The following is a 24,925-nucleotide window of genomic DNA, read 5'->3' as shown; positions in this document are numbered from 1 at the left end:
ATGTGAACCCTCCCTAACCTTCTCACTCCCAACCAGGGTTGCATCATTTGCACGCAGTCACCCCAGCCAAGGGAGTCCCAGGGTTGAGCTCCCAGCCGGCCTTTCTCAGACAAGCGACCGGAGCGGAGCATGCGCAGTGAAGCTCAAGGCGCCGTTAGCGAGAGCGCCCTCTGGCGAGTTTCTTAGGCTGGTGTACAAAGCCTCCAACCACCGAGGCTTTGTGGAAGCCGCGGCGGGAGGGGCCGTCTCGCTCCCTTCTGGCCACTCTAGGACTCCGCGCTTAGCTCACTCGCTGGCTGTAACCCCTTCGTCTCCGCAGGCAGCAAAGAAAGGGAGTCGGGGGTGCAGAGCCGCCTCGTGGGAAGGCAGGCAAAGTGGGTATGTGTGGGAGGGGGAGAGTTAGGGCTCAGTCAGGGTTAGTCCTAGTGCGGTGAGGGGGGGGATAAGGAGCAGAGTCCAGGGTCCCTTTGCATGCAAGACCTCCCCTCCCCCCCCGCGCCCCCAAAGTAACTGTCCTTGCTTCAAACAACTCTCCCATTTCCCGGGAAACCCTCAGGGAGGGGAGAAGGGAGGATTTGGCATTGCAACCCTCAAGCAGGGCAATGCATCCTTTTCCCTCTTTATTCCGCCTTTGGCCATCTTGCATGCGACTCAAGGCGCCCGCCAACTTCCTAACAACTGCCCTGTAAGGTTGCGCAGATCTTGTTCAACGGCCACAAGAAGAGTTCTCCACTCTTCAACTCGTTGCAGAATACCTTATGCCACCAGACTTGAAATTCTAGACCTAGAAAACCTTGAATTACGCCGTCTTCTGTCCGATTTAAGTATGGTATATAAAATCATACATTGCAATGTCCTACCTGTCAATGAATACTTCAGCTTCAACCATAACAACACAAGAGCAAACCATAGATACAAACTCAAGGTTAACCTCACCAAGCTTGATTGCAGGAAGTACGACTTCAGCACCAGAGTGGTCAATGTCTGGAATACTCTGTGGTTTCTTCCCCAAACCCCAAAAACTTTAACCTTAGACTGTCTACTATTGACCTCACCCCTTTCCTAAGAGGTCTCTAGGGGGCGTGCATAAGCGCACCAACGTGCCTACCGTCCCTGTCCTATTGTTTCTTCTATTTTTCTTATATGTACCCATTTCATGTATTCATAACTATGTATACACTTATACTTATTATCTTGTAAACAATTGACAAATCAAATAAATAAATAAACTAAAGCATAGGAAGAATGGTTGGAGGATTATGGGTTTGGGCTAGTCTGTAGAACACAGAAGGACAAGGGAGCAGCCTTCCAGTATTTGGAGGGCTGCCCCACGGACTTATTTTCCAAAGCAGCAGAAGGCAGGACAAAGAAACAAGGGATGGAAGAAGAGAAGCAGCCTAGAACTAAGGAGAAATTTCCTGATAAGTGAGGACAATTAACCAGTGGAATAGCTTGCTTCCCAAAATCATGGGTGCTCCATCACTGGTGGTTTTTTTAAGAAGAGACTGACCTGAAATGGTACTATAGGGTCTCCTGCTTGAGCAGGGGGCTGGACTAGAAGACCTCCAAGGTCCCTTCCAGCTACTCTACTCCTGTTCTACTCTACTCTCCCAGCTGAAAAGGACTTTAAAAATGGTTTTATTGATCCGACAGTGTACAGTACGGGCAATGGGAGAAGGAAGACAATCGGAGAGACGATGCCTAGGGGGCGATCGCCTCAGTGTCGAATACCTGAGTGTTACTGCGCACGCTCCGCCACGTCTGCCCAGCTGGGAAGGAGAGGCTGTGAGCTGAGCCCTGGGAAGCGGCCGGGAAGGGGGTCCTGCAACCCCGAGTCTCTCCCGGGGAAAGAAATAGCTGGAGGGAGGCTAAAGGAACCAGCTGTTGACATTTGCACCAGGTTCGTTTCCCCGCATTTCTAACAAAGAACCTGGCAAGGGGGAGGGGTTTCCCCACCTGGCACTCCTCCACCACCTGTGCAAACGGACCCCTTTCAAGCTTTAAGGGGGAAGGGATTGAAAAGACCCCCCCCCCCAAGAGTTTTTCTGCTGCCAGGGGAGCTGAGCGGGCAACTTTCAGAGAAGACCCCTCCCCAAAATGTGTTGATTGGAAGGAGGGAGAGACCTTACACTGAGTCTGAAAGATTTGTTGATTTTGCACACATACCCCTCTCCAAACGGTTACTTGGCCCTGAATTTGATCTTACAATCGTAGCTTCTGAATGAGAACAGCTTATAATTCCCGACGTTTCTTTTCTTTTGGATGTAAAAGCTGGAGGCCTTTTGAGAGCCAAATGAGGGCTTGAGAAATCATCTCTCCACCTCTCTGGGAAACTCCTCCAGATCCCAGGACTTGAGACGACCTTCCCAGGACATCCGCAGGGCCCTTCTGGATCCCTGTCAGAGAAAATGCCGGAAATGGAGGCAAACCAGCCAGCCTGGAAGCGAATAGGGAAAAGGCCCCGTTGCCGCTCAGCTGGGGAGCTGTGGGGAGATCTGGGTAGGACCTGGGCAGAAGATCCCAGAGAATGAAGCCCTCGGTTCTGAGATCCAGCATTGGCGCTTCAGGAACAGCCCCTTTCAGGAGGCCGAAGGACCGCGAGAGCTTTGCAGCCGCCTTCACCGCCTTTGCTGGGGGTGGTTGCAGCCCGAAAAGCACACCAAGGCTCAGATGTTGGACCGGGTGATCTTGGAGCAGTTTCTGGCCGTCCTGCCCAGGGAGATGCAGCGCTGGGTACGGGAATGCCAAGTGGAGACCACTAGCCAGGCGGTGGCCCTGGCCGAAGGTTTCCTGCTAAGCCAGGCGGAGGAGGAGGGACTGCACCAGGTGAGAAACATTCCTCTTGGGAAATATGGAGGAAGCTTAATATTATTAATTATTAAATGTATCTGTAACAGTTTGAGTGATTAATGCATCTTAATAATCCCTGTTCGCTGATTCAGGTCACACAGAGCTTGCAATGTTGAAAATGAAAGTGTAGTTCATGTGTTTCTTTTAACTCATTTTTTTTTGTCAAAATTTCAGGTTCCGAGGTCCTTCATGGAGGTGGGGACCAATTGTCCTGAGGAAAGGGTGAATCCCACAAATGCCTCTCAAGAGCCATCGTTCAGAGGACTCTACAAGGAGGAAGATCAATGTCAAGACATCTCAATAGGTAAGAGAAGGTCATTCTACAAGGTTGGAGCTGTTCCAGAGAAATTCTAGTTATTCTGAATTCTTTTATCTTCCAAGATGGGGAGGGAAGGAATCTGTCTTTGGCCTCCCCTGATGGATAATTTCAAGTAAAATCTGACACATATCCCTGCTGGAACAGCTCTAAACCATCTTTCCTTGCGCTCATGTTCCTGGGGTGCCAGAATGACGTCAGTTGCCCTTCCGTGTGGAAGGGGTTGATTCCGGGGGGTGGGTAGGGGGAGCACCTACCATAATTGAGTGAATACTGTGGTTGGTAGGCGTATACTTGTGTGTCCCTGCTCAAAAGGCTAGGAGAGAGGTCCACTTGGGATTTCTATCCCAATGCATGGTGGAGCTGTGATCTTCTCTTTTTTTCCTTGGGTCCAAAGACGAAGCTCACGAAATGTCACCAAAAGAAGAGAGCGATGGATGGAGGTTTCCTTCACAGGACAGGAAGAAATACTAAGTTGATGCTTCCAGCTAGAAAAGATGGAGTTGATTCCTTCCCTATTTTCCTGTTTTTTTTCCCCAGGGAACAAAATGAAGTCACTGTTATTCATCCGATCCTCTCCTTGTCCTGATAGAGCTGAAAGAACATCTGTACCTTCAGTTCAGGTAGGAAGGAAAAGATCAAAAACTAATACGGGGGAATAGTTGTTGAGACCTCCAGTTTCATTTGGGGTCCCAGTGTTTGCTGTTCCTCAGAGATGTGGAACAAGGAAATTAATATCCAAGTATAAACATTTGACTTAGAATATCAGAGTTGAAAGGGACCTTAGAGCAGGGGTCCCCAACCACTGGGCCGTGGACCGGTACCGGTCCGTGGAACATTTCCTACCAGGCCGCCGGTTTGCTGGGCGCCGCCATCTTGTTTGACGAGAAAGCGTTTCCGGGTGAGCTTTTCCGGTTGGAAAGCGGCGTTTGGGTCCTGAAGGAATCCTTGCACCTTAGTTTCATCGAAGGGGATGGGGGCTTCGAACGAAACTAAGGCACGAGGATTCTTTCAGCACCCAAGGCAAGGCGAGCCGAGCGACCGTCCCGAAGCTGTCCCGAAGCGAAGCCCATCGACAAAGGTACAAAGGAGGAGTTGAAGGTGGCGGGGAGAAGCGTGGGACGGCTGGCTGGCTGGCCGGTCGCTCGGCTCGCCTTGCCTTGTCATGCGTGCTGATGCCGGTACCGGGCCGCGGATCATTTTGTGATGACGGTACCGGGCCGTGGCACAAAAAAGGTTGGGGGCCACTGCCTTAGAGCAGTGGTCGCAAACCAATGGGCCGGGGACCACTGGTGGTCTGTGAGGAAATTTTGGTGGTCCGCAGAGAAATGTCACCCCCAAAGCAATTAATCCAGGCTGTGTGGGAACACAAGGCTTGGGTTGCTTGCATTGCAAACAACATGAGGTAGGGGAGGGGGGAAATGGCGGAGGGGGCGAACTTGCCCCACTCACCCCACGCCCCTTGCCTGGCCACCCAGCTGCTTCTTTCTGCTTCTTCTTTTGGCTGCATGCAGCAAAACTCTTTTTCTCCCCCAAGCTCTGCCAGAAATGAGTCTTTGGGACCCTGCAAGGCATCTTGCTCCAAGAGGCTGCGCCAGCATGACATGTCTCACAAAGACTCTTTTCTGGTGGAGTTTGGGGGAGAGAAAGAAAGACTTCTGCTGCTTTCCTTGCATGAAGCCAAAAGTCTCTCTCTCTCTCCCTGAGAACGGAGCTAGAGATGGTATCCTGTGATCCCAAATGCAGAATGATCGATCGATAGGAAAACTGGGTGGGGAATTTTCCTGCAGACTTTTTGGGGGGATTTTCCCAGGGTCTCTGCTGCTTTCTGCAGAGACCCTGGGAAAATGTCAGCAAGCCGCCGTCAGTCAAAATTCATATTAGTGGTCCGCGGGATTTAAAATGAGTTTGGTGGTCCCTGAGGTCCAAAAGCTTGGCAGCCCCTGCCTTAGAGGTCTTCTAGTCGAACCCCCTGCTCAAGCAGGAGACATGAGACCATTTTAGACAAATGCTTGTCCAGACCTTTTTTAAGTCTCTGATGACGGAGCACCCACAACTTCCGAAGGGAAACATTTCCACTGCTTAATTGTTCTCAGTGTGAGGAAGTTTCTCCTTAATTCCAGGTTGCTTCTCTCCTTCATTAGGTTCCATCCATTGTTTCTTGTCTTGCCTTCTTTTTTGTGGCAGCCCTTCCAATATTGGAACACTGCTATCATGTCTCCTCTGGTTCTTCTTTTCACTCAATAGGCATATCCAATTCCTGCAACCTGTTCATATACGTTTCTCTCCAGGCCCCTAATCATCTTGGTTGCTCTTCTCTACACTTTTCCCAAAATCTCAACTCTTCCAAACTCTTAAACAACTCTACTCAACTTTTCCAAAGTGCTTAACTCTCAAAACTGTTTTGGAAAAGCATTCATAACTTCGATGGTTATACTGCCGGAGTCTAAAAATATAGTTTACGATATGAAACATAAAAAGCAGTTAAATAAAACTATTAGGCAAAGCAATAGGAACATCTGAAACAATGCCAGCTTTTATCATTTTTGGAAGCCAAGTAATAACGCTGCCAGTTTAACTTACATAAACAGCTAATCCTCAATTTATGATCAAATTGGGATAGGAATTCCATTGTAAGTCATTGTGGTTGTTGAGTAACCAGATGAGCTGAGTAACCGGTTATTTAACAAATCGTGTTTATCAAGCTAGTCACATGTCATAAATACAAACCCAACTTATCCAATGGCTTTTCTTTTGCCAGAACACATACAAATGAACTGGTTTCTATATGCATGAATTGCAATTATATGACCGTGGGAATTGGTGCGACTGTTTCTGATAGTCTTAACTTGACTTTTTCCAAGATGGCTTTCATTTTGGAACTATCATTAAATGAAATATCACTATTCTTAGAGAAAATACATTGAGAATTATTCCTTGTTTTCAAAGAGTTAAGAACTTTTTTTTCCGGGCTAAAAGATAAAGACTGAAGACAATCCTGACTTCATCTTGGCTTTTAGGAACTGCAAAATAATAGTTGGAAGGGATCGTGGAGGTGTTTTAGTGACTAGTCAAAACTCATGCTTAAGCAAGAGACTCTATACCAGTTCAGACAAGTGGCTGTCTAGCCTCTTTAAAAGTCTCCAGTGATGGGCTGCATTAAACAAGTGATCTTGTATTGGCCTGTTTCCAGTTTTTTTACATTTTGGATTAGAAAAGAGATCAAGGATAACAAAGGAAATAGATGTAGTGGTCCCTCATCCTGTGAATCTGCTTGGCTGAGAAAGTCAACTGAGGGCTGTAGTTGTCAATTGGTAAAATCCAGTTTATAGTAATCAATTACATTAAATCATTCAGTAGAGAGGAATACAGTTAATTCATATATAATAACTGTAATAATCTTCAGGGAGAACCTGCTGTCCCACATCACTTAGATCCATGATGTTGAACCTATGGCACACATGCTGGAAGTGGCACGCAGAGCCACTTCTGCCAGCATGTGAGAAGTCGCCCTGAAGAGCCCCACTGTGCATGCGTGCACTGCCGATAGCCGATTGTCGGGTATCTGGCGTGCATGTGGAGGGTGGGGGTGTACAGGAGATGTGCATGCATGCACAGGAGCACGGGGGACCTCCCCACACGCATTGCCTTCTGGGTGCTGGCATGCGATCCCATATGCATGCAATTTTCAGTATGGGAGCCCAAAAAGATTAGCCACCACTGACTTAATTTAGTTTAGTTTACTTTATTGTCATTGCACCTGGTACAACGAAATCAAACACCATCTTCAGTGCACATCATGACCATGAAAATAACTACAAACACACATCCTTCACACTCCACACATTGAATTGAAAACTCCAACATCACACTAACACTGCACTATACAATAGAATTCAACAGAGCTACTGCCCTGGGATAGAAGCTGTTTTTCAGCTTATTTGTCCTTGCTTTTATTATTCTGTACCATCTGCCAGATAGTAATTGTTCAAAAAAAATGGTGCCCAGGGTGAGATGGATTTTTAAAAATGTTTTGAACTTTCCTAAGGCAGCAGGAGCTATAAAGCTCTTCCAAAGAGGGGAGAGGGCAACCAACGATCTTCTGGGCAATGACCTTAACCCTCTGGAGTGCTTTCCTATCTGTCCTGGTGCAATTGAAAAACCATACAGAGGTGCAGTAAGTTAAGATCCTCTCTATGGTGCAGCAGTAGGTCACCAGCACTTTTTCATTCAGTTGTTGTTTTCTGAGAAGTCTCAGATAGTATGATCTCTGCTGGGCCCTTTTGACCAATGCTGCAAAGCGAGCACCCCAGGTCAGGTCCTCTTTTTTGGTAACACCCAAAAACTTAAAATTGACCATTTGCTCCACTTGATCTCCATTGATAAGCAAGGGCTGGATGTCTGATCTGTTCCTTCTATAGTCCGCTATAAGCTCCTTGGTCTTATTGGTGATGAGGATCAAGTTATTGTCTCCACACCACAAAAGCAACCGGTCCACCTCATCTCAGTAGGCACACTCATCCCCCCTGGAGATGCGTCCTACCACTGTTGTATCATCTGCAAATTTAGTAACAGTATTATTAGTGTGAGTGGGAATGCAGTCATGTACTCTTTAGAGGAGGGACTCAACAAACAATCCTGTGGTGTACCAGTGTTAAGAATAAGGACTGAAGAGGTATGATTACCTAATCTGACCCTCTGTGAGCAGCCAGATAGGAAATCCATAATCCAAAGGCAGATTGAATAAGAAGGTCCAAGGTCCAGAAGTTTAGACACTAGTCTATGTGGAAGAATTGTGTTAAATATAGAACTAAAATCTACAAAAAGCATCCTCACATAGTCTGTGTCCGCCCTGCTTTCTAGATGAGTCAGAGCAGCATGAAGAGTGATGGCTATAGCATCCTCTGTAGATCTATTTCTTCTGTATGCAAACTTGTGCTTATCAAATGTATGCGGAATACCAGAAATAATGTGCCGGCAGACCAATTTCTCAAAGCACTTCATGATGATAGGAGTGAGTGCCACTGGTCTGTAATCGTTGAGGTTATTGATAGGGAACTTATTTGGCAGCGGAACAATGGTGGAAGCCGTCAAACAAGATGGAATAGTGGACTGGGATAAAGACCGATTGAAGATCCTGGTAAAGACTCCAGCCAACTGATCAGCACAATCTTTAAGCACTCGGCCAGAAATACTATCAGGACCAGGAGCCTTTCTAGGGTCCACAGCCCTCAGAATGCTCCTCACCTCCTGTTCCTCCACAATGAGATGGGGGCTACAATTGGTGGTGGTTGTATTTTATCTGCCTCTGATGTCTCCACTTCAAAGCAAGCAAAGAAATGATTCAGTTCCTCTGCCAATGAAGCATCCCCCTCAGCAGAGATGACATTGGTTGGTTGATGGTTTGTAATTTGTTGAATCCCTCGCCACACCTGCCTCATGTTATTGCTATAAAAATTATCCTCAATCTTCCTCTTATAATCAGTCTTGGCCTTCCGAATACCTTTCTTCAGATTAGCTCTGGCAACACTGTATCTTGCCCATCACCGGACCTAAAGGCCTTGGTCCTGTCACGCAAGAGGTGCTGGACTTCCCTGGTCATGCAGGGTTTCTGATTGGTATAGATCCTAATACATTCATCCACAGTGATAGTATCTGTGCAGTGTTTGATATAGCACAGAACAGTTGCAGTGTGCACCTCTAGGTCAGGGTGGTAAAAGATATCCCAATTTGTGTTCTCAAAACAATCCTGAAGTTGTTGGGAAGCATCTTCTGGCCAAGATTTCACTGTCTTTATTATAGGCAGAGCCCGTCTCCTAAGAGGGATGTATGCTGGTGCTAAAAGCAGTGACTTGTGATCTGAATGTCCCAAATGTAATTGTAGAACCTTATCGCCATGTTTGTTGTTGGTATATACTTTGTCCAATATGTTTGCTCCTCTAGTAGCACACTTAACATGCTGGAGAGGATGGTGTATGTAACTATCTCTTGGGAGATCAGGGGACGATTTGATCACACACCCCGTTGAATTCAGCTGGGGGAAAAGTCCAACTAAGAATTATAACTCTATGTTTTTAGGATTTGCAGATTAAAGGAGAGCTTGCAAATTCTTCCTGACTCTGCTCATTGGGATTCTTCCTCATGCAGGATCCTGTGTCCTTTGAGGAGGTGGCTGTTCATTTCACCAGCGAAGAGTGGTTGCTGCTGGATTCCAGGCAGAAAGCTCTGCATCAGGAAGTCATATTGGAGGTTTCTAGGATTATAACCTCTTTAGGTTTATCTAGAGGAACATTAAGTAAGATTTTTGCAATGAATTTTTTTTTTTTTGTTACAACAAAAATATCATTGGGTGAACAGTGTGGTTCCGTAGTGTCTTACATTTTGATACAAATATGAGAATATTCCTCTTGTTTAATATAGTTAACAATCTTTTAAAATTTTATATTAATACATATATTTTGTTAAATTATCAATCTTGATTATTCAATATTACAATGTTATTTTTGTGTCAATCTCTATATTCTTAATCTCACTCCTTTTACTTCCAATTATATATTAATAATCATATTTGCAGTGTTTACCAGATTATATAGTTCTAATAACAATTCACAAATTCATGTTAAATTATAATTTTCCATTGTTTATCCCCTTTTTAATTTCTAAATATGTCACTATTATTAAAATTCCCCTTTCTCGTCACATTTTGATTCAAATAAAATAGTATTCATCATATTGTCAGCATTCCAGAAAAACCCAACTCCAATTAAAAACTCCAAGACAGGCATTTTCTCAGTTTCCTTTTATTAGAGTAGTTATACTGGCACACCTAGGAAAACCTGAATATGAAAGTTCCGGATTTTCCTCCAATAAGTAAAAAATTACAAATCCACCCCCAGCCCCCATCATTCCATCACATGCCCCAATCACCATCCATTCCAACTACTCAGCCAGGTGCAGGAATAACACGACCTTGACTGCTATTATGTCTAGAATGCTATTATGTCTAACCGCATACGCTCCATGAAATCCCCACTCCCAACTCCCCACGCTCAAGAATTTGGCAGCATGGAAGTTTCTGGTGCTAATATGACTTCCAAAGCTGACACATATTTACGTTTAACAAGTTATGCAATTCTAATAATACAGTTGTTTTTATTAAATTATAGCCTTTCATTATCTTATGCAATATTTCACAATATTATTTTTATATCAATCAAATTCCGTGTAATTCCCTTTCCTGCAATTAAGTAAGATTGAGGAGTCACTGGACTGTTTATCTGCAGCTTAGGATATCTGTGCAGATCTTGTTAAAATGGTTTCTTACCTTTCTCTTTTCATTTTGTATTAATCCCGGTCCCCCTCTGTGGTCTTCTAAGTACCACAGTATCATTTAGAAGAAAGGAACTGGTTAGAGATAGTCAGTCTGGAGAATTGACATCTAGTCTTCCAGAATTACTGGGAATATAATCGGAGAGGAATGTTTTGGCTTTATTTCACTTGTCCTAATTAGCACCATATTTTTTTTCCTGGAATTCTACTGCAATAATTTGGCTTTGGCACATTTGACAAAAGGGTTTATGCCACATCATGATGTCAAAATCTAGGCTGTAGGACACTGCATTAGTTGTTATGTTCTCTCATGTTTTGCATTTAAATTGTTGTCAAATACCCAGAATTAGATGAGTTGAGCAACGATGCCGATGTTTTAAATTGAGAAATAGCATTCATGCTGTCATTCCTCATTTTGTTCTTCCTCCAAATGTCCAGGATTGTTGTCAAATACCCAGAATTAGATGAGTTGAGCAGCGATGCCAATGTTTTAAATTGAGAAATAGCATTCATGCTGACATTCCTCATTTTGTTCTTCCTCCAAATGTCCAGGAATAGGTGCAAGCTAGGGATTGTTATGGGGATAGCAAACTATATATTATACAGTTTTCTGATTTCTTTTTCTCCTCCCTCGAGCAGTTGATGCGCAGAAAAATGAAAATTACCAAGAACCAAGTGTGACGCCATCACAAATAATCAAAACTGAAATACGAGAAGATATATCTGCAGATAAGTGGGGAAGAAGGAGATATGAGAAAAAAGGATCTTACAGTTGGAGAGAAAACTCGACTGCTGAATGTGCAGAAAGGGAACACTTCCAGATTCAACATGATTTCAAAGAAAGCAGTATGGGAAAGTGTCAAGGAAATGGGAAGAGATTCAAACCAAAACCCAATTTCAGTAACCACGGCAAAATTGGAAAAAACTTCAACAATAACACCAAAATTATCCCACATAAAATAATCCATACAAAAGAGAAGCCCTATAAATGTATGGACTGCGGAAAGAACTTTAGGTGGAGAGGTCATCTTAACTACCATAAAAAGATCCATTTGGGGGAAAAGCCCTTCAAATGCGCAGAATGTGGAAGAAGTTTCAATATGAACAGTTCCTTGACTTATCATAAAAGGATCCACATGGGAGAGAAACCCTATAAATGCATTGACTGTGGTAAAACCTTCACTATGAACAGTGCCTTTACTTTTCATAAAAGGATCCATATGGGAGAGAAACCTTACAAATGCCTCGAATGTGGAAAAAACTTCAGCACCAGAAGTTACCTGACCTCCCATAAAAGAATCCACACAGGGGAAAAACCCTACAAATGTGTAGACTGTGGGAAAAGCTTCAGTATGAAAAGTTCCTTTACTTACCATAAAAGGATCCACAGGGGAGAGAAACCATACAAATGCCTGGAATGTGGAAAAAGCTTCAGTATGAATAGTTCTCTTACCTATCACAAAAGGATCCACACAGGAGAAAAACCCTATAAATGTCCAGTGTGTGGAAAGAGCTTCAGTAGCAGCAGTTATCTAACTTCCCATAAAAGGATCCATACAGGGGAAAAGCCCTATAAATGCACAGAATGTGGGAAAAGCTTCAGTTTGAACAGTTCCCTTGCATCTCATAAAAGAATCCATACAGGAGAGAAACCGTATAAATGCACGGATTGCGGAAGGAGCTTTAGCAGCAGCAGCTCCCTTACTTGCCATAAAAGGATCCATTCAGGGTCGAAACCTTATATATGCAATGAATGTGGGAAGAGTTTTATTTCAAGCAGCTCCCTTACTAAACACATTAGTATCCACTCAGGGGAGAAATTATACCCCTGTACAGAATGCGGGAAAAGCTTCAGGTTGAATAGTCACCTAACTTCCCACAAGAGAATGCATTCTGGAGAAAAACCTTATCGATGCACAGATTGTGGGAAAAGCTTCAGTATGAATAGTTCCCTTACTTCTCATAAGAGGATCCATTCAGGGTTGAAACCTTACATATGCAAGGAATGTGGGAAAAGTTTTATTTCTAGCAGCTCCCTTACAAATCATGTTAGTATCCACATAGACGAGAAACTATATCAGTGTACGGAGTGTCTGAAAAGGTTCAGATGGAAAAGTCACCTAATTTCCCATGAAAGGATGCATACTGGAGAGAAACCCTATAAATGCGCGGACTGTGGAAAAAGCTTCAGTAAGAACAGTTCCCTTACTTCTCATAAAAGGATCCATACGGGAGAGAAACCCTATGAATGCGCAGAGTGTGGGAAGAGATTCAGCAAAAGCTGTTACCTTACTTCCCATAAACGAGTCCACACACGGGAGAAACGATAGATATGCTCCGAATATGGGAAAGAGTTTTTTTGTGAAAAATGGGATTTCTTATGCCTAACACAAATTACAGCTTCGGAAAAAAATATATACATGCATGATGTGTGGAAAGAATTTCATACGGTGCTTGCTTCGGCAGCATATATACTAAAATTGGAATGCTATAGAAAGTTCATGTGGAGCAATCAATTTACTTTCCATAAAAGGACTGACATGGGGGAGATGCCTTTGGGGGTTGAAGTGTCCTGAATTCCTGTAAAAAGATCGACTGTGATATCAAACATATACAGTAAAAGCAGAGCTTCACTTAATAATTATGAATTGATGTGTCTTAAAGGGTTCCACACAGGGAAAATAGCATGTAAGCACATACTATGGGAAGAGCTTAAATGCTTTCGTTTCTGTATGTGCCTTGCAGATAGCTTTGCCACTGCTGTCATCATAGGGCTGAGAGAAAGTGACCGGCCCAAAATCACTTTGTCTAATGTGGAACTAGAACTCATGGTCTCCCAGTTTCCAGCCTGGTGTCTTAACCACTCCACCAAGCTTTTTCAAGTGGAATAGAACCTATTTTTGGAAAATAAGTTATTGTAGGTATGCATGGAAGAAACACTAGAATACATAAAATGCAGGAACAGTTTGAGAAGGAAATGTCCACTTGGGAAAGGAGTCTATAAATGCAGGGAGAAGTTAATGAAGGGCAGGTCCCTTAGTTCCCATGATGGAATCCATATCGAAGAACCACAAATACATGCGTGGGAGAAGAATTATCAAGTTGGAGTCTTGAGAACTTTAGTATAAGGAGCTCTTATTTCCCAGAAAAAGTTTCACATAGGACAGAATGCAGATATAAATGCATAGAACAGCAAGAAAGTCAGTCTTTTTATCTGTCTTACAGTGTTCCCCATAAAAGAATTGACTTTAAAAATCTAATAAATACAATGCTCCCACAGAAAGAAGCGAACAGTTCAGAGGATCGTCATAGGAGAAACTGAATAAATGTATGAATTATGGAAAAAGCTCCCAATCTAGATTTTTTTAATACCAGAGATGTTACCTAGTTATGTCTTGCTCACAAGAATCTTTTATTACATTGTCCTGTTTATTATGCCAGTATTTGTCAAGACCTGTGCCTGGTCAGTTTGCTTTATTTAGGTAGAAGCAATATCTTAAGTTGTTCTGGGATCAGGCTGCTCTGTGAAGAGCTGACATACGCAAGCAAAGCAGAGGAAAATATGTTTGTGTGTGTTTCAGCTCTAATTGTATTGAAAATACCGGCCTTCCTTCCATATATAGCCAAGTATTTCAGCTGTTTGTTCTTTTTTTCCATATATAATGATGTGCATTAGTTGTGGTTTATCTGTGAAACATCTCTTCCAGGTCTTTATATGTACAATCACATTAATCCTGCTGTAAAGAGAAATGTGGCCAGTGAGTTTACGATTGCAACTATTTACTTTAAAAATGTTTTTATGGATCCAACAGTGTATTCATATGAACAATATTTTTTAAGGAGGGAACTAAATAGCTTGATTTAAATTACTCAGTGTCTTCTAACCTGGACCATATTTTCTAACATATTTTTATCTGTCTGTCTATCTATCTATCTATCTATCTATCTATCTATCTGTCTATCTTTCATTTCAAAGTATATGTGAGTGTCCGATAGAGACACACACTTTCTGGATTTCTGTTACATTCCCAAACTGCTGAATTTCTCCAGGATTTCATTATCACTTTAGTACCACTGTATATTTTGTGATATCAAAGTAATGAGAAAGGTCAATCCTATTTCAAATTTTAGGGGACTGTGGCACTGCCAATTGGAAAAGATCTTGTGTTGGTGTGGTTGTGACTGTGTTTTTACCTTAATATAGCTTTTAAAAAATGTTTCTGCATGTTCTGATTAACTGTATTTCTCATTTTGAAGGGTTATTATAATAAATTATGAGAAACGATCATTGCACAATGTAAACGATGCCTCTACATAATATACATGCAGTAAAGAAACTAAATGGGGAAAAACAAATGAATATGTGGAGCAAACTTTAGTAAGGGGTGAGGAGTGGAATGGAAAGAAAGTGACAGAACAAGCTCAGATAAAACTGCATCAAAAGAATCCCACTGCACAGATGATGATTACATAGAAATCCATGGAATGTGAAAAAAGAAACAAGGCAAATTGACCTATAAGAAATGAGAGAAAGCCCTGCCTCTAAAATGTAGGAAGATTCATTACATTTCTTATAATGTGGCATTTTTTTCCAGAATTTTCCTAATTATGTAAATTTTACATCTGTGGAGATAATCCATGGGACATTGAAGGTGCTTTACCCAACTTTCTTCTTCCTTTACACCAGAGGACTCAAAGAGGAGGCAGAAAACTTTAGCCTTGCCTTTTTCTACAGTTGTGCAATGTAAATGATGCCCTACTTTACACACGTTGAACAAAAAGGCTAGATGAAAAAACAGATGAATATGTAGGAGAACTTATCGGGAGAAGGGAGAGAGTGATAGAAAATGTTAGCAAGTGCTAGAAGGGTGGAATGAGCTCACATCCGACTTAATTTTACACTGTGCATTGAAAACCATAGAATGAGAAAAGCATTAGTAAAGTAGATCTATCTGTGAAAGAAGCAATCAATAAGAGACATTATATCCAATTTTTGGAAGAAATATCCTTCTGAGTTCAGTTCCAAGTGGGGAAAAGACACTGGAAACATGGAGGCTGTTTGGAAAGATGGTTTAATGATGGACAGGACCCCATGGCTTGGAGCTCCAAAGTGAAAAGGGCAATCACATGCTTCAAGATGTTTGGTGAAGGAAAAGAGAGAAGGGCTGAAATGCTGAGAGTGCCTTGGTTTTATACCCTCTATTGGGATTTAAATTTGAGCTTGTATTCTGATTGGTTGTCAGACTTCCATGGGGCCATGCAGGAGAAACTCTGTAGGCTGTCCTGAGTCCCAGGCTTGGTCGACCCTTACTGGATGATGATGCAGTGAAAGGGCTTTGGATAATTCCTATTATAGCTCTACTGGAACAGAACTTTGTTATGTAAAATAGACTGGCCTAGGCCAGAGTAATGGTCCATTAGCAAAGGTGAGGGAGGGGCTGAGTTTTTGTTTCTAAGATTCTGCTTCTGAGTTTCTACTCTTTTTAGGGGAAATATTCTGCCTTTTTTAATGTTTCCTAGGATATTTCATTTTTCTAGGAGAGGGGTGGGTGCTAACTTCCTTACACTATAAAATGTGGAACATTCCTCATAAAATCTTTGTCATTTTTATTAGAATTGTCCTAATTATGTAAATTTTACATCTGTGGAGATAATCCATGCGGTATTGAAAATGCTTTGGCCTACTTTCTCTTTTTCCTTTGCACCAGAGGACTCAAAGGGGAACCAGTAAATGTCACCCTTTTGCCTTTCTACAACTTGGAAGGCATTTTTGGCCTTTTAAGAATTTGAACTAGTGGGGAAGTCCAGGCAAGTCTGTAGTTATCTTCTCAATATCATTAAATAATGTATTGAATGAATAAGTCCATTCAATATTTTTTTTTATTCTCCAGCCAGCAATTCCACTCTTTTCCTTTGAAAATGAAGCCGACAGAAACAATATTATTCTGAAGGGTCTTTGGGGAAGAGTGGAGGCCAAAGCCTGAAAGGGATCTTGAGTGTGGAGATCTGGGGATCTTCCAATATATTCTCAGTGATGGGGTGACTTCAAAGGGTCCCTTGGGGTGGGGGGGTGGGGATCCCATCAGAGAAGCTGGAAAGGGGCTCCTGAGGGGGGATACTAAGGGGGCAGAGGGAGAAGAGGGGACCAGAAGTGTCTGAAGCAGAGAAAGAAGTGACCAATTCAGTGACTGACCCAGAGAAAGGTGTCCAGTCCGTCCCTGACGACCTCTTAAGATCCCCCCTCCCTCCGATGGTGGCGCTTCCCTCAGAGTGGCGTCTCTCTTTCTCTCCGCTCTTCCCGCCAGAATAGGCTCCGCCCACTCCTCTCGGAACCCCTTTTCCCGCTTCTCCGTCTGAGGGAATCGCACTGGGAGAGGCGCGGCCAAGAGGAAAGGGGTGGACTCACATAAGCTCCCGTCTCACCTGGGGGGTCCCAGTCCCGTTCTTCCCCCTCCCCCAGCGCACCAATGGTCCCTCCCACCCCTTACTGTGGGTCCTCCTTTCCCTGTCCCCCATTCGCTTCCAGGGCTCCCGACCAACGTCCCCACACAGCAGCAAAAAGCGGGAGCCCATGATGGCTTCCCCCAAACCCCCTTCCCCAAGAGCGGGGAGAAGTAGAATGGGGGTCGGGGGGTTGTCAGGGTTACTTCGGAGTTGGCTTTCAAAGGAATAAGTCGCGCCCAATGGGAAGACTCCCTTCGGTTGAGTCATCAGTCTCCGGGCAGAAATCTCTCGTGATTATCTCCGTGCGGAGAAAGTGATCGTGTGCAGCGCAACTGGGGGACCTTTCCGTGTTCAACTGAAGGGCCCCAAGCGAAGCCATGTCTGTGGGAGGCAACGACTGCTGAGATGTGGAAAGCCCCAGCTACTAGCGGATGAGGCCCCAAATCTAGAGGTCTCCAGCCACAGCTCCCTCGGTTTTCCCACGACCCGCGTGTCGAGAGAGAGAGAGGGAGGGCGTGGTGTAATAGTAAATAATAGTAAAAAGTGGCGACTGAGGCGATTTATTACCGATTCAAATCGCCCCTTACCACCTCTCTCGAGGTGGGCCGAGGAGGTTGAATTTCACTCCTGATGGGCTCCCAAAACCGACATTTGATTTCCGCCTGTCTTCTCCACGATGCAGCCGCGATTTCACCCCAAGGGCCAGCAGGGGGCGCGCTTCTCTTGGCTGCCTCACTAAGGCCATTGCGCATGCTCCACTCCGACTGCGTGGTCGGGTAATTCCGGCTGCGAGTTGCTACCTGGGAATCTAGTGGGGACGGCCAAGAGGTGGGGACCTGCTGCTCAGATCCTCTCCAGGGGGAGGCAGCGAGATTCTGAGGCTTGGGGAGGAGCGGGAAATCCTCCCCTGTGCATGGGGGGAGATCCAAGAATGGGGCAGGGAGGCGGAGAGAAGGAAGCCTAAAGGAACTACTTGCTCACATCTTCAGATTCTGAGGCTGGAAGGATCTTTGGAGAGCCAGGCGAAGAGCCAACGAAGACCAGTTGCCCGGCGGTGTCAGTGGCTGGAAGATCCCTTCTGAGCCTGTCAGAGGAGAAGAAATAGGAAGGGCCCCAGGTCAGAAAAGCTTTTGGAGAATACGAGGGATCTTCACATGCTTGAATTCTTCCATTTCTCCCTGATGGGAGTTTTGGAGATTAATAATGCGAGTAGATATTTAGAGAACCTCGTTAGATAAATTAACCTTGCTTCCCTCCAAAGAGTATCTCATTTGGACCTATTCTCCTATTGGGTCTCATCCATCATCACTCATGGACACAAGGGTTTTGTGGGCAGAAAATAACATCCAGATCCTCTTTCATCCTGTCCTCTCAACTGCACTTCTTTGCTTATATTTCAGGTTCTGAGGTCCTTCCGGGAATGGGGAGTAATTGGGTGTAATTGGATCCCCAAGGATAAAAGTCAAGGTCTGAATTCCTCACTAGGTAAGGGGAGACTGTTCCATTGGACTCAAGGTTTTCTAGAGAAATTCTAGTTATCCATAATTCTTCATATCTTAGTTGTTGGATTTGGTAGAGGGTAACCCAAAAAAGAAAGATATGATTCCCTCTTCAAGTGAGAAGACTTAAGGTGCACAAAGAAAATCCCTCCCTTCAGGGCAAGCCTATGGTTTGCCTTTTGCAGAAGACCGACCCTTGTAGGGGCCGTCTTGACTTGCATTCTGCCTCCAGCTCCACAATGAGAGATTTCTCTTTCTTTTTGGCCTTCCTTAAGAAATAGTTTTGATTAAATACCTACGCTGCTGGGCCATTTCCAAAACCACCTCTCCTTGCAGGCATGTTTCCTGGATTGCTAGAATTTCACAAATTGCACTTCCACGTGGAACATGATGGTTTCAAACTGCAGGTTGTCATGAGTATGCTTCCATGGGTTGTTCCAAAAGGTTAGGAGACCAATCAGTGATTCGGACAAAGGGATAGATGGGGAACTCATAAAATTTGTAAACCAGACCATGCTAGTTTTTAAGTTGGAACAATTAATCGGTGAAACAGCTTGCCACAAAAAGTTCTAAATGCTCCAACACTGAAAGTTTTTAAGAAGAGATTGGATAACCGTTTGTCTGAAATGGTATAGGGTTTCCTGCCTAAGCAGGAGGTTGAAGACCTACTCTTTTCCTCCAGAAGTTGTAAATGCACCTCCGAGATTCCTTCCAACTCTGTTATTCTATTCGATCCAGTTGAGGTTTGGTCTTGGGTGTTTGGGATTTAGTCTTCTCCTTTTATTCTTGGCTCCCAAGATGGAGCTTATGAAAGGCAGAGTGTAGAAGTGGTAAACAGAGATTTCCTGGGCAGGACAGGAAGAAACATAAAGTTGTGCCTTCAAGCTAGAAAAGATGTAATTGAATCCTTTCCTGTTTCCATCCTGTCTCTTTCTTAGTGGACAAAATACAGTCACCGTTGTTCATTGAATCATCTTCTATTGGTGGAGCTGAAAGAGCCGCTGGACTCCTAACTCAGGAAGAAAGAGATTAGCAGCTCATATGGGGGAGAGTAGGAGACCTCTAGTTTCTTTTGGAGACTCGACATATGATACTGCTATTCCTGAGCAAACCACAACAAGGAAATTAGAATTAGAAATTTAAATCTGTGATCAGTCAAACTACACCCATCTCTCAACTAAGTTTTGGAGATCTGTGGAATTCCTTAGTGGTTATATAATTCTGGTTTCAAAAAATGCCACATAGCAGTTTATGTTGCCTATCCCAAGAAAAAAGAAAGGAGATGAATAGGTAGGCTAAATCTACTTTATTGTAAGTGTAATCTTTGTTTCCTGTCGTTGGGGAAACAGATAAAAACAGGAGAAGCAGAAATTGCCTTGTGTCTTATCTGCATCTTGATGACTGGAGGTGCTTCCCTAGTATTTTCATGAGTGTTCATGCGAGTGATCAAGGCTGGCCCATCATATAACCGCAAAGAACATTTGGTTACTACCGTGTTTCTCATATAATAAGGCCGGGTCTTTTTTTTTTTTTTGAGCCCCGAAAAAATGGCTAGGCCGTCTTTTCGGGGGTGACTTAATTCCCGCCCCCTGAATCTTCGGGCGGGCGGGCGGCGATGGCTTGGATGTTGACCTCGGCGTTGGTGGGGAACTTCGTATCGAGGTCAATGCAGGCAGCACCATATCAGGGTGTGCAACAGAAGTACTTCCTTATGGCAAGCTCCCCCACCATCACCCCACCATTTCGCATGTTTTAATATAGGGGCTTAATTTCGTTTCATGCCTATAAAACATGCTGGGACTTCCTATTGGGGGAGGCCGTATTGTTGGAGAAACAGGGTATGTCAGACAGGAATCCCACAGAATCTCTCAACAAATATGAAGTGTTGAGGTCGTTGGTAGATGGTGTGTGTAACGTACGCTATGCCACTTGATCAAGGTAGGTTGGTAATATTGCAGGTCAGCAGAGTCAGGAAAGGAGATAAAACATTTGAAGGTGTTTCACTTCTCATCCAAGAAGCTGAACACTTGGATGACTGAGAATCTCCATTGACATTTCTACTTTTAGGATTTCCATGTTGAAGGAGATCTTGCAAATTCTGTCGAGTCTTCTCACAGGGATTCTTCCTTCTTTAGGGAGGTGACCATCCATTTCAACAGTGAAGAGTGGTTGCTGCTTGATCCCAGCCAGAAAGTCCTGCATGAAGAAGTCATGTTGGGAACATCTAGGATGGTAGCCTCTTTAGGTAAAGGTTCCTCTATGCGTAACTTGTTAAAAATGATTTCATCTCTTCTTTTTTCCTCTTACATTAATTCCACACCCCATCCATGGTCTTCTAAGTAGCAGAGTTTCATTTATAAGAAAGAGATCAGTGTCGTGACTAAGAAGGATTGACATTCAGTCTTGTGGTTATCCTGGGGCCCTGGGTCATTACTGCAGAAATATTGGGAAGATGTTCAGGGAGAGGATGTTTTTGCCTGTTGCAGTTGTACAACACAGCAACAAATTTTGTCTTGCAATTATATATGTTGTCTTATTGAACGCAAGGGCCATGGTTGAGACAATTTGCGTGCCACATCCTGATATCAAGACTTGTTTTTGCTTTAAATTTTTAACTGCCAAGAATGAGGGTGAGATGAGTCTTTTAAGTTAGCAACTAATATTCATGCTGTTATTTCCCTTGTTGCTTTCTCCTCAGATGCCCAGTAATATATAAATCTATGCATTGGGACAGCATATTGTATGTTGTAGATTATTCTAATTTATTTTTCTTCCCCCACAAGCATTTGAATCAGAGAAGAAGGAAAAAGACCAAGAAGCCAAATTTACTGCCATTGCAAAAAATCAAAACTTAAATTCCTGAGGAGACATCTACAAATAAGTGGGAAGGAAGGAAACCTGAAAAGAAGCACAATTGGAGAGAAAAAACAATTCATGAATGTGCGGAAATGGATCGCATCCTGACTCAACAGGATTCCAAAGAAAATGGGAAATGTCAAAGTAGAAAAAGATTCAGAGCAAACCCCAATGTTAGTAACCACTGCAAAACTGGAAAAAGCTCCAGCCGTAATAACCTTACTTCACCTAAAATGATCCAGTCAAGGGACAAACCCAAAAACAGTGTGGACTGTGGAAAAAGTGACAAATGGAGAGGTAATTTAACTTCTCGTAAACAGATCCACACCAGAGATAAAATCTATAAGTGCCTAGAGTGTGGAAAGAGCTTCAGGGACTACATTTATCTAACCTCCCATAAATGTATACATACTGGAGAAAAATCCTCTAAATGTTTAGAATGTGGGAAGAGCTTTAAAAGAAGTAGTTACCTGATATGCCATAGAAGGATCCATTCAAATGAAAAACCTTACAAATGTGTAGACTGTGGTAAAAGGTTCAGTATGAAAATTTCCCTTACTTACCATAAAAGGATACATACTGATGAAAAACCCTTTAAATGCATAGAGTGTGGGAAGAACTTCAGGACTAGTGGTTGCCTGATATGCCATAGAAGGATCCATTCAGGCGAAAAACCCTATAAATGTGTAGACTGTGGAAAAAGCTTCAGTACAAGCAGTTATTTTACTAAGCATAAATTGATCCATGCAGGAGAGAAACCCTTTAAATGCATAGAGTGTGGGAAGAGTTTTACTCAAAGTGGTGGCCTTAATTCCCATCAAAGGATTCATACGGGTGAGAAACCCTATAAGTGTACAGAGTGTGGAAAGAACTACAGAAGTAACCCTCAACTGACATCCCACAAAAGAATCCATTCAGCTGAAAAACCTTTTAAATGCACGGAGTGTGGGAAGCCCTTCAGGAGTAGCAGTTGCCTGGCTTCTCATAAACGGATCCACACAGGAGAAAAACCCTATGAATGCATGGAGTGTGGGAAGCGCTTCAGTGTAAAGAGTTCTCTCACTTCTCATAAACGGATCCACACGGGAGAAAAACCCTTTAAATGCCTAGAGTGTGGGAAGGGCTTCAGGCAAAGCTGTGACCTTGGTACCCATAAACGGGTCCACACAGGAGAAAAACCCTTTAAATGCTTGGAGTGTGGAAAGAGCTACAGAAACAGCAGTTACCTGAACGTCCATAAACGGCTGCACACGGGAGAGAAGCCCTATATATGCCTGGAGTGTGGAAAGAGCTTCGCTATAAAGACTTCTCTTACTTCGCACGAAAGGATCCACACAGGAGAGAAACCCTATAAATGCCTAGAGTGCGGGAAGAGCTTCAACCAAAGCAGTCAATTTAGTTTCCATAACAGGACCCATACAGGGGAAAAACCTTATAAGTGCACAGTCTGTGGAAAGACCTTCGCTGCCAGTGGCTACCTGATTTACCATAAAAGGACTCACACTGGAGAGAAACCTTACAAATGCCTGGAATGTGGAAAAGGCTTCAGTGATAACCGTTCCCTTATTTCTCATAACAGGATCCACACAGGGGAGAAATAGTACGTATGCAATGAATCTGGGAAGAGTTAGAGTACAAGTCAGTCCCCTGCCACAGTAATACCTACACGCAGAAGAAATTGTGCCAGTGCACGGAACGTGGGAAGAGCTTCAGATTAAAAAGTCACCTTCCCATAAGAGGATCCACACACAGGAGGGAAATAGAAATGTACAGAATGTGGAAGGAGTTTTTGTGAAAACAGGATGCTTCTCAAGAAAGAACCCACAGAGGAAAATATCCTGTGGAAAGCAATCAACTTATTTACCATATTAATATGATCCAGATCAGGACATACACAGCAGTCTCCTTTAGGGACTGAAATGTCATTAATTTGTGATATGAAACCATCTAAAGTTAGGGAGTAAAAAGAATTACATCTGTGGAAAAATGTGGTGAACAGTCTCCCTTTTTTCAGAGGATCACTGCAGGAGCAACTGAATAAAGGGATTGATTTTGGGAAGCTCCCAGGATAGAGTTCTTAATTCAAGAGACATTGCCTATTCAAGTTAAGGTGTCACTCAAGAAAATCTGTTAAAACAATTGCCCCTCTCATTACTCCGAAAACTTCACAACCTCAGCTTGGTCAAGCTGCTTTATTTAGGCAGAATCAACGTCTGAAGTGAGTTTGGGATCAGCTTCCAGGGTTTGTGAAGAGCTGGTGTATGCAAGCAAAACAAAGCAAAGCAAGAAAGCAGGTGACCCAAAACGAGCCGAGGGTAACATCGATAACACGGTCAGTTAAATCAAAGCACCAGAGGATAGGACAAGAAGTAACAGATGGAAACTACTTGAGGTGAGAGAAGCAACCTGAAATTAAAGAGAAACTTCCTAACAGTGAGGACAAGATTTTCAAATGCCACTTTACTGCCTCTATTTCATTTTGTGATATCAAGTTCATCAGAAAGATCAATCGTACTTGACACGTCAGGTTGCTATGGTTTCGGAGAAAACTGTTACTAGCGTGATTGTGACTTTGTACTTTTTAATCCTAATATATTTTTAAAAACATACTTCCTGATTATTAACAACCTTTCTCATTTTCTAATAAATTATTGGAAACAGTTGTGCAGTGTAAATGATGCCCTACTTTATACACGTTGAGCAAAAAAGCTAAATGAAGAAACCAGGTAAATATGTAAGAGAACTTATCAGGGGGAGGGGGAAGTGTGGAATAAAACGTTAGAAAGTGCTAGAAGGGGGTGGAATGAGTTCAGATCGGACCCCGTTTCACGTTGCACAATGATGCATTGAAAACCATGGAATGAGAAAAGCGTTAGCAAGCTGGATTTATCAATGAAAGAAGCAAACAATGTTGGAACATTCCTCATAAAATCTTGGCATTTTTATTAGAATGTTCTTAATTTTACGTCTGTGGAGATAATTTCTGCAATTGGATTAAAGTTGGCCAACTTTATATTCTTTACATCAGAAGACTCAAATGGTAACCAGAGAACAGAAACCCCTTTGCCGCTTTCTACAGCTTGAGCATCCATTTGGCCTTTGAGTGGTATAGACAAAGATTTGTGCTTCAAAGAATTGGAGGGTCTAGATGGGTATTAACGGGAAGACATTTATCTTCTAATTTAATACAATTAAGTAATATATTATTTGAGTATATTAATTCAAAGTGTTTCTTATTCTCCAGCCAGCAATTCCACTCTTTCTCTTTGCTTTGCAAGAGATACCATCATTATTTTGAAGGATATTTGGTGGGGGGTGTGAGTGGAGTCCAAGGCTGGAGATACTCCCAATCATTCCACTTCAGCCATGGGGTGAACCCAAGGGATCGACCGAGGTGTTTCCCATCAGAGAAGCTGCCGAATTGAGGGGGGTGGTGCCCTCCAACTGCGAACTTTCTTTTGGGTTGGGGGCTTTTATCTGGCTTGCCTAAGTCGGCCATTTCAAAGCATGTGGAAGTGATGGGCACTCAAGATGCTTGACGGGGGCTGGAAAGGTACTCTTGGGGGGACACCGTGAGCACGGCTTGAGGGAGAAGAGGGGGCCCAAAGGGAGGCCTAATTCGGAGTCAGAG

At 43.3% G+C, this 24,925-nt stretch overlaps 3 protein-coding genes across 3 annotated transcripts in view; 2 read left to right on the top strand and 1 right to left on the bottom strand.

Annotated features, from left to right (window-relative positions):
* The window catches only part of LOC113451924 (uncharacterized), a 219,030-nt gene that overhangs the window by 18,675 nt on the left and 175,430 nt on the right, over nucleotides 1-24,925 (bottom strand).
* Nucleotides 1,235-23,954, top strand: LOC113450382 (uncharacterized). Its single transcript, XM_087927639.1, is given in 10 exon segments — nucleotides 1,235-2,450; nucleotides 2,452-2,826; nucleotides 3,025-3,154; nucleotides 3,707-3,789; nucleotides 9,314-9,461; nucleotides 11,135-12,804; nucleotides 12,807-12,848; nucleotides 17,022-17,109; nucleotides 17,622-17,715; nucleotides 21,293-23,954. Coding segments are annotated over 10 exon segments (4,275 nt in total). The 5' UTR covers nucleotides 1,235-2,408; the 3' UTR covers nucleotides 22,896-23,954.
* LOC113450365 (uncharacterized) overlaps nucleotides 17,904-24,925 on the top strand; it is a 64,427-nt gene continuing 57,405 nt past the window's right edge. The window contains exons 1-2 of the mRNA XM_087928111.1: nucleotides 17,904-18,033; nucleotides 18,341-18,424. The gene's annotated coding sequence lies outside the window, so the exon portion shown is untranslated. The remainder of the gene's footprint in view (nucleotides 18,034-18,340; nucleotides 18,425-24,925) is intronic.

The sequence above is a fragment of the Pseudonaja textilis genome, chromosome 2, assembly GCF_049901715.1.
Source record: "Pseudonaja textilis isolate UNSWEBS1 chromosome 2, rPseTex1.2, whole genome shotgun sequence".
Classification (NCBI taxonomy): Eukaryota; Metazoa; Chordata; class Lepidosauria; order Squamata; family Elapidae; genus Pseudonaja; species Pseudonaja textilis.
The sequence above is the reverse complement of the archived record's forward strand: the minus strand, read 5'-3'. Positions and strand labels throughout refer to the sequence as shown.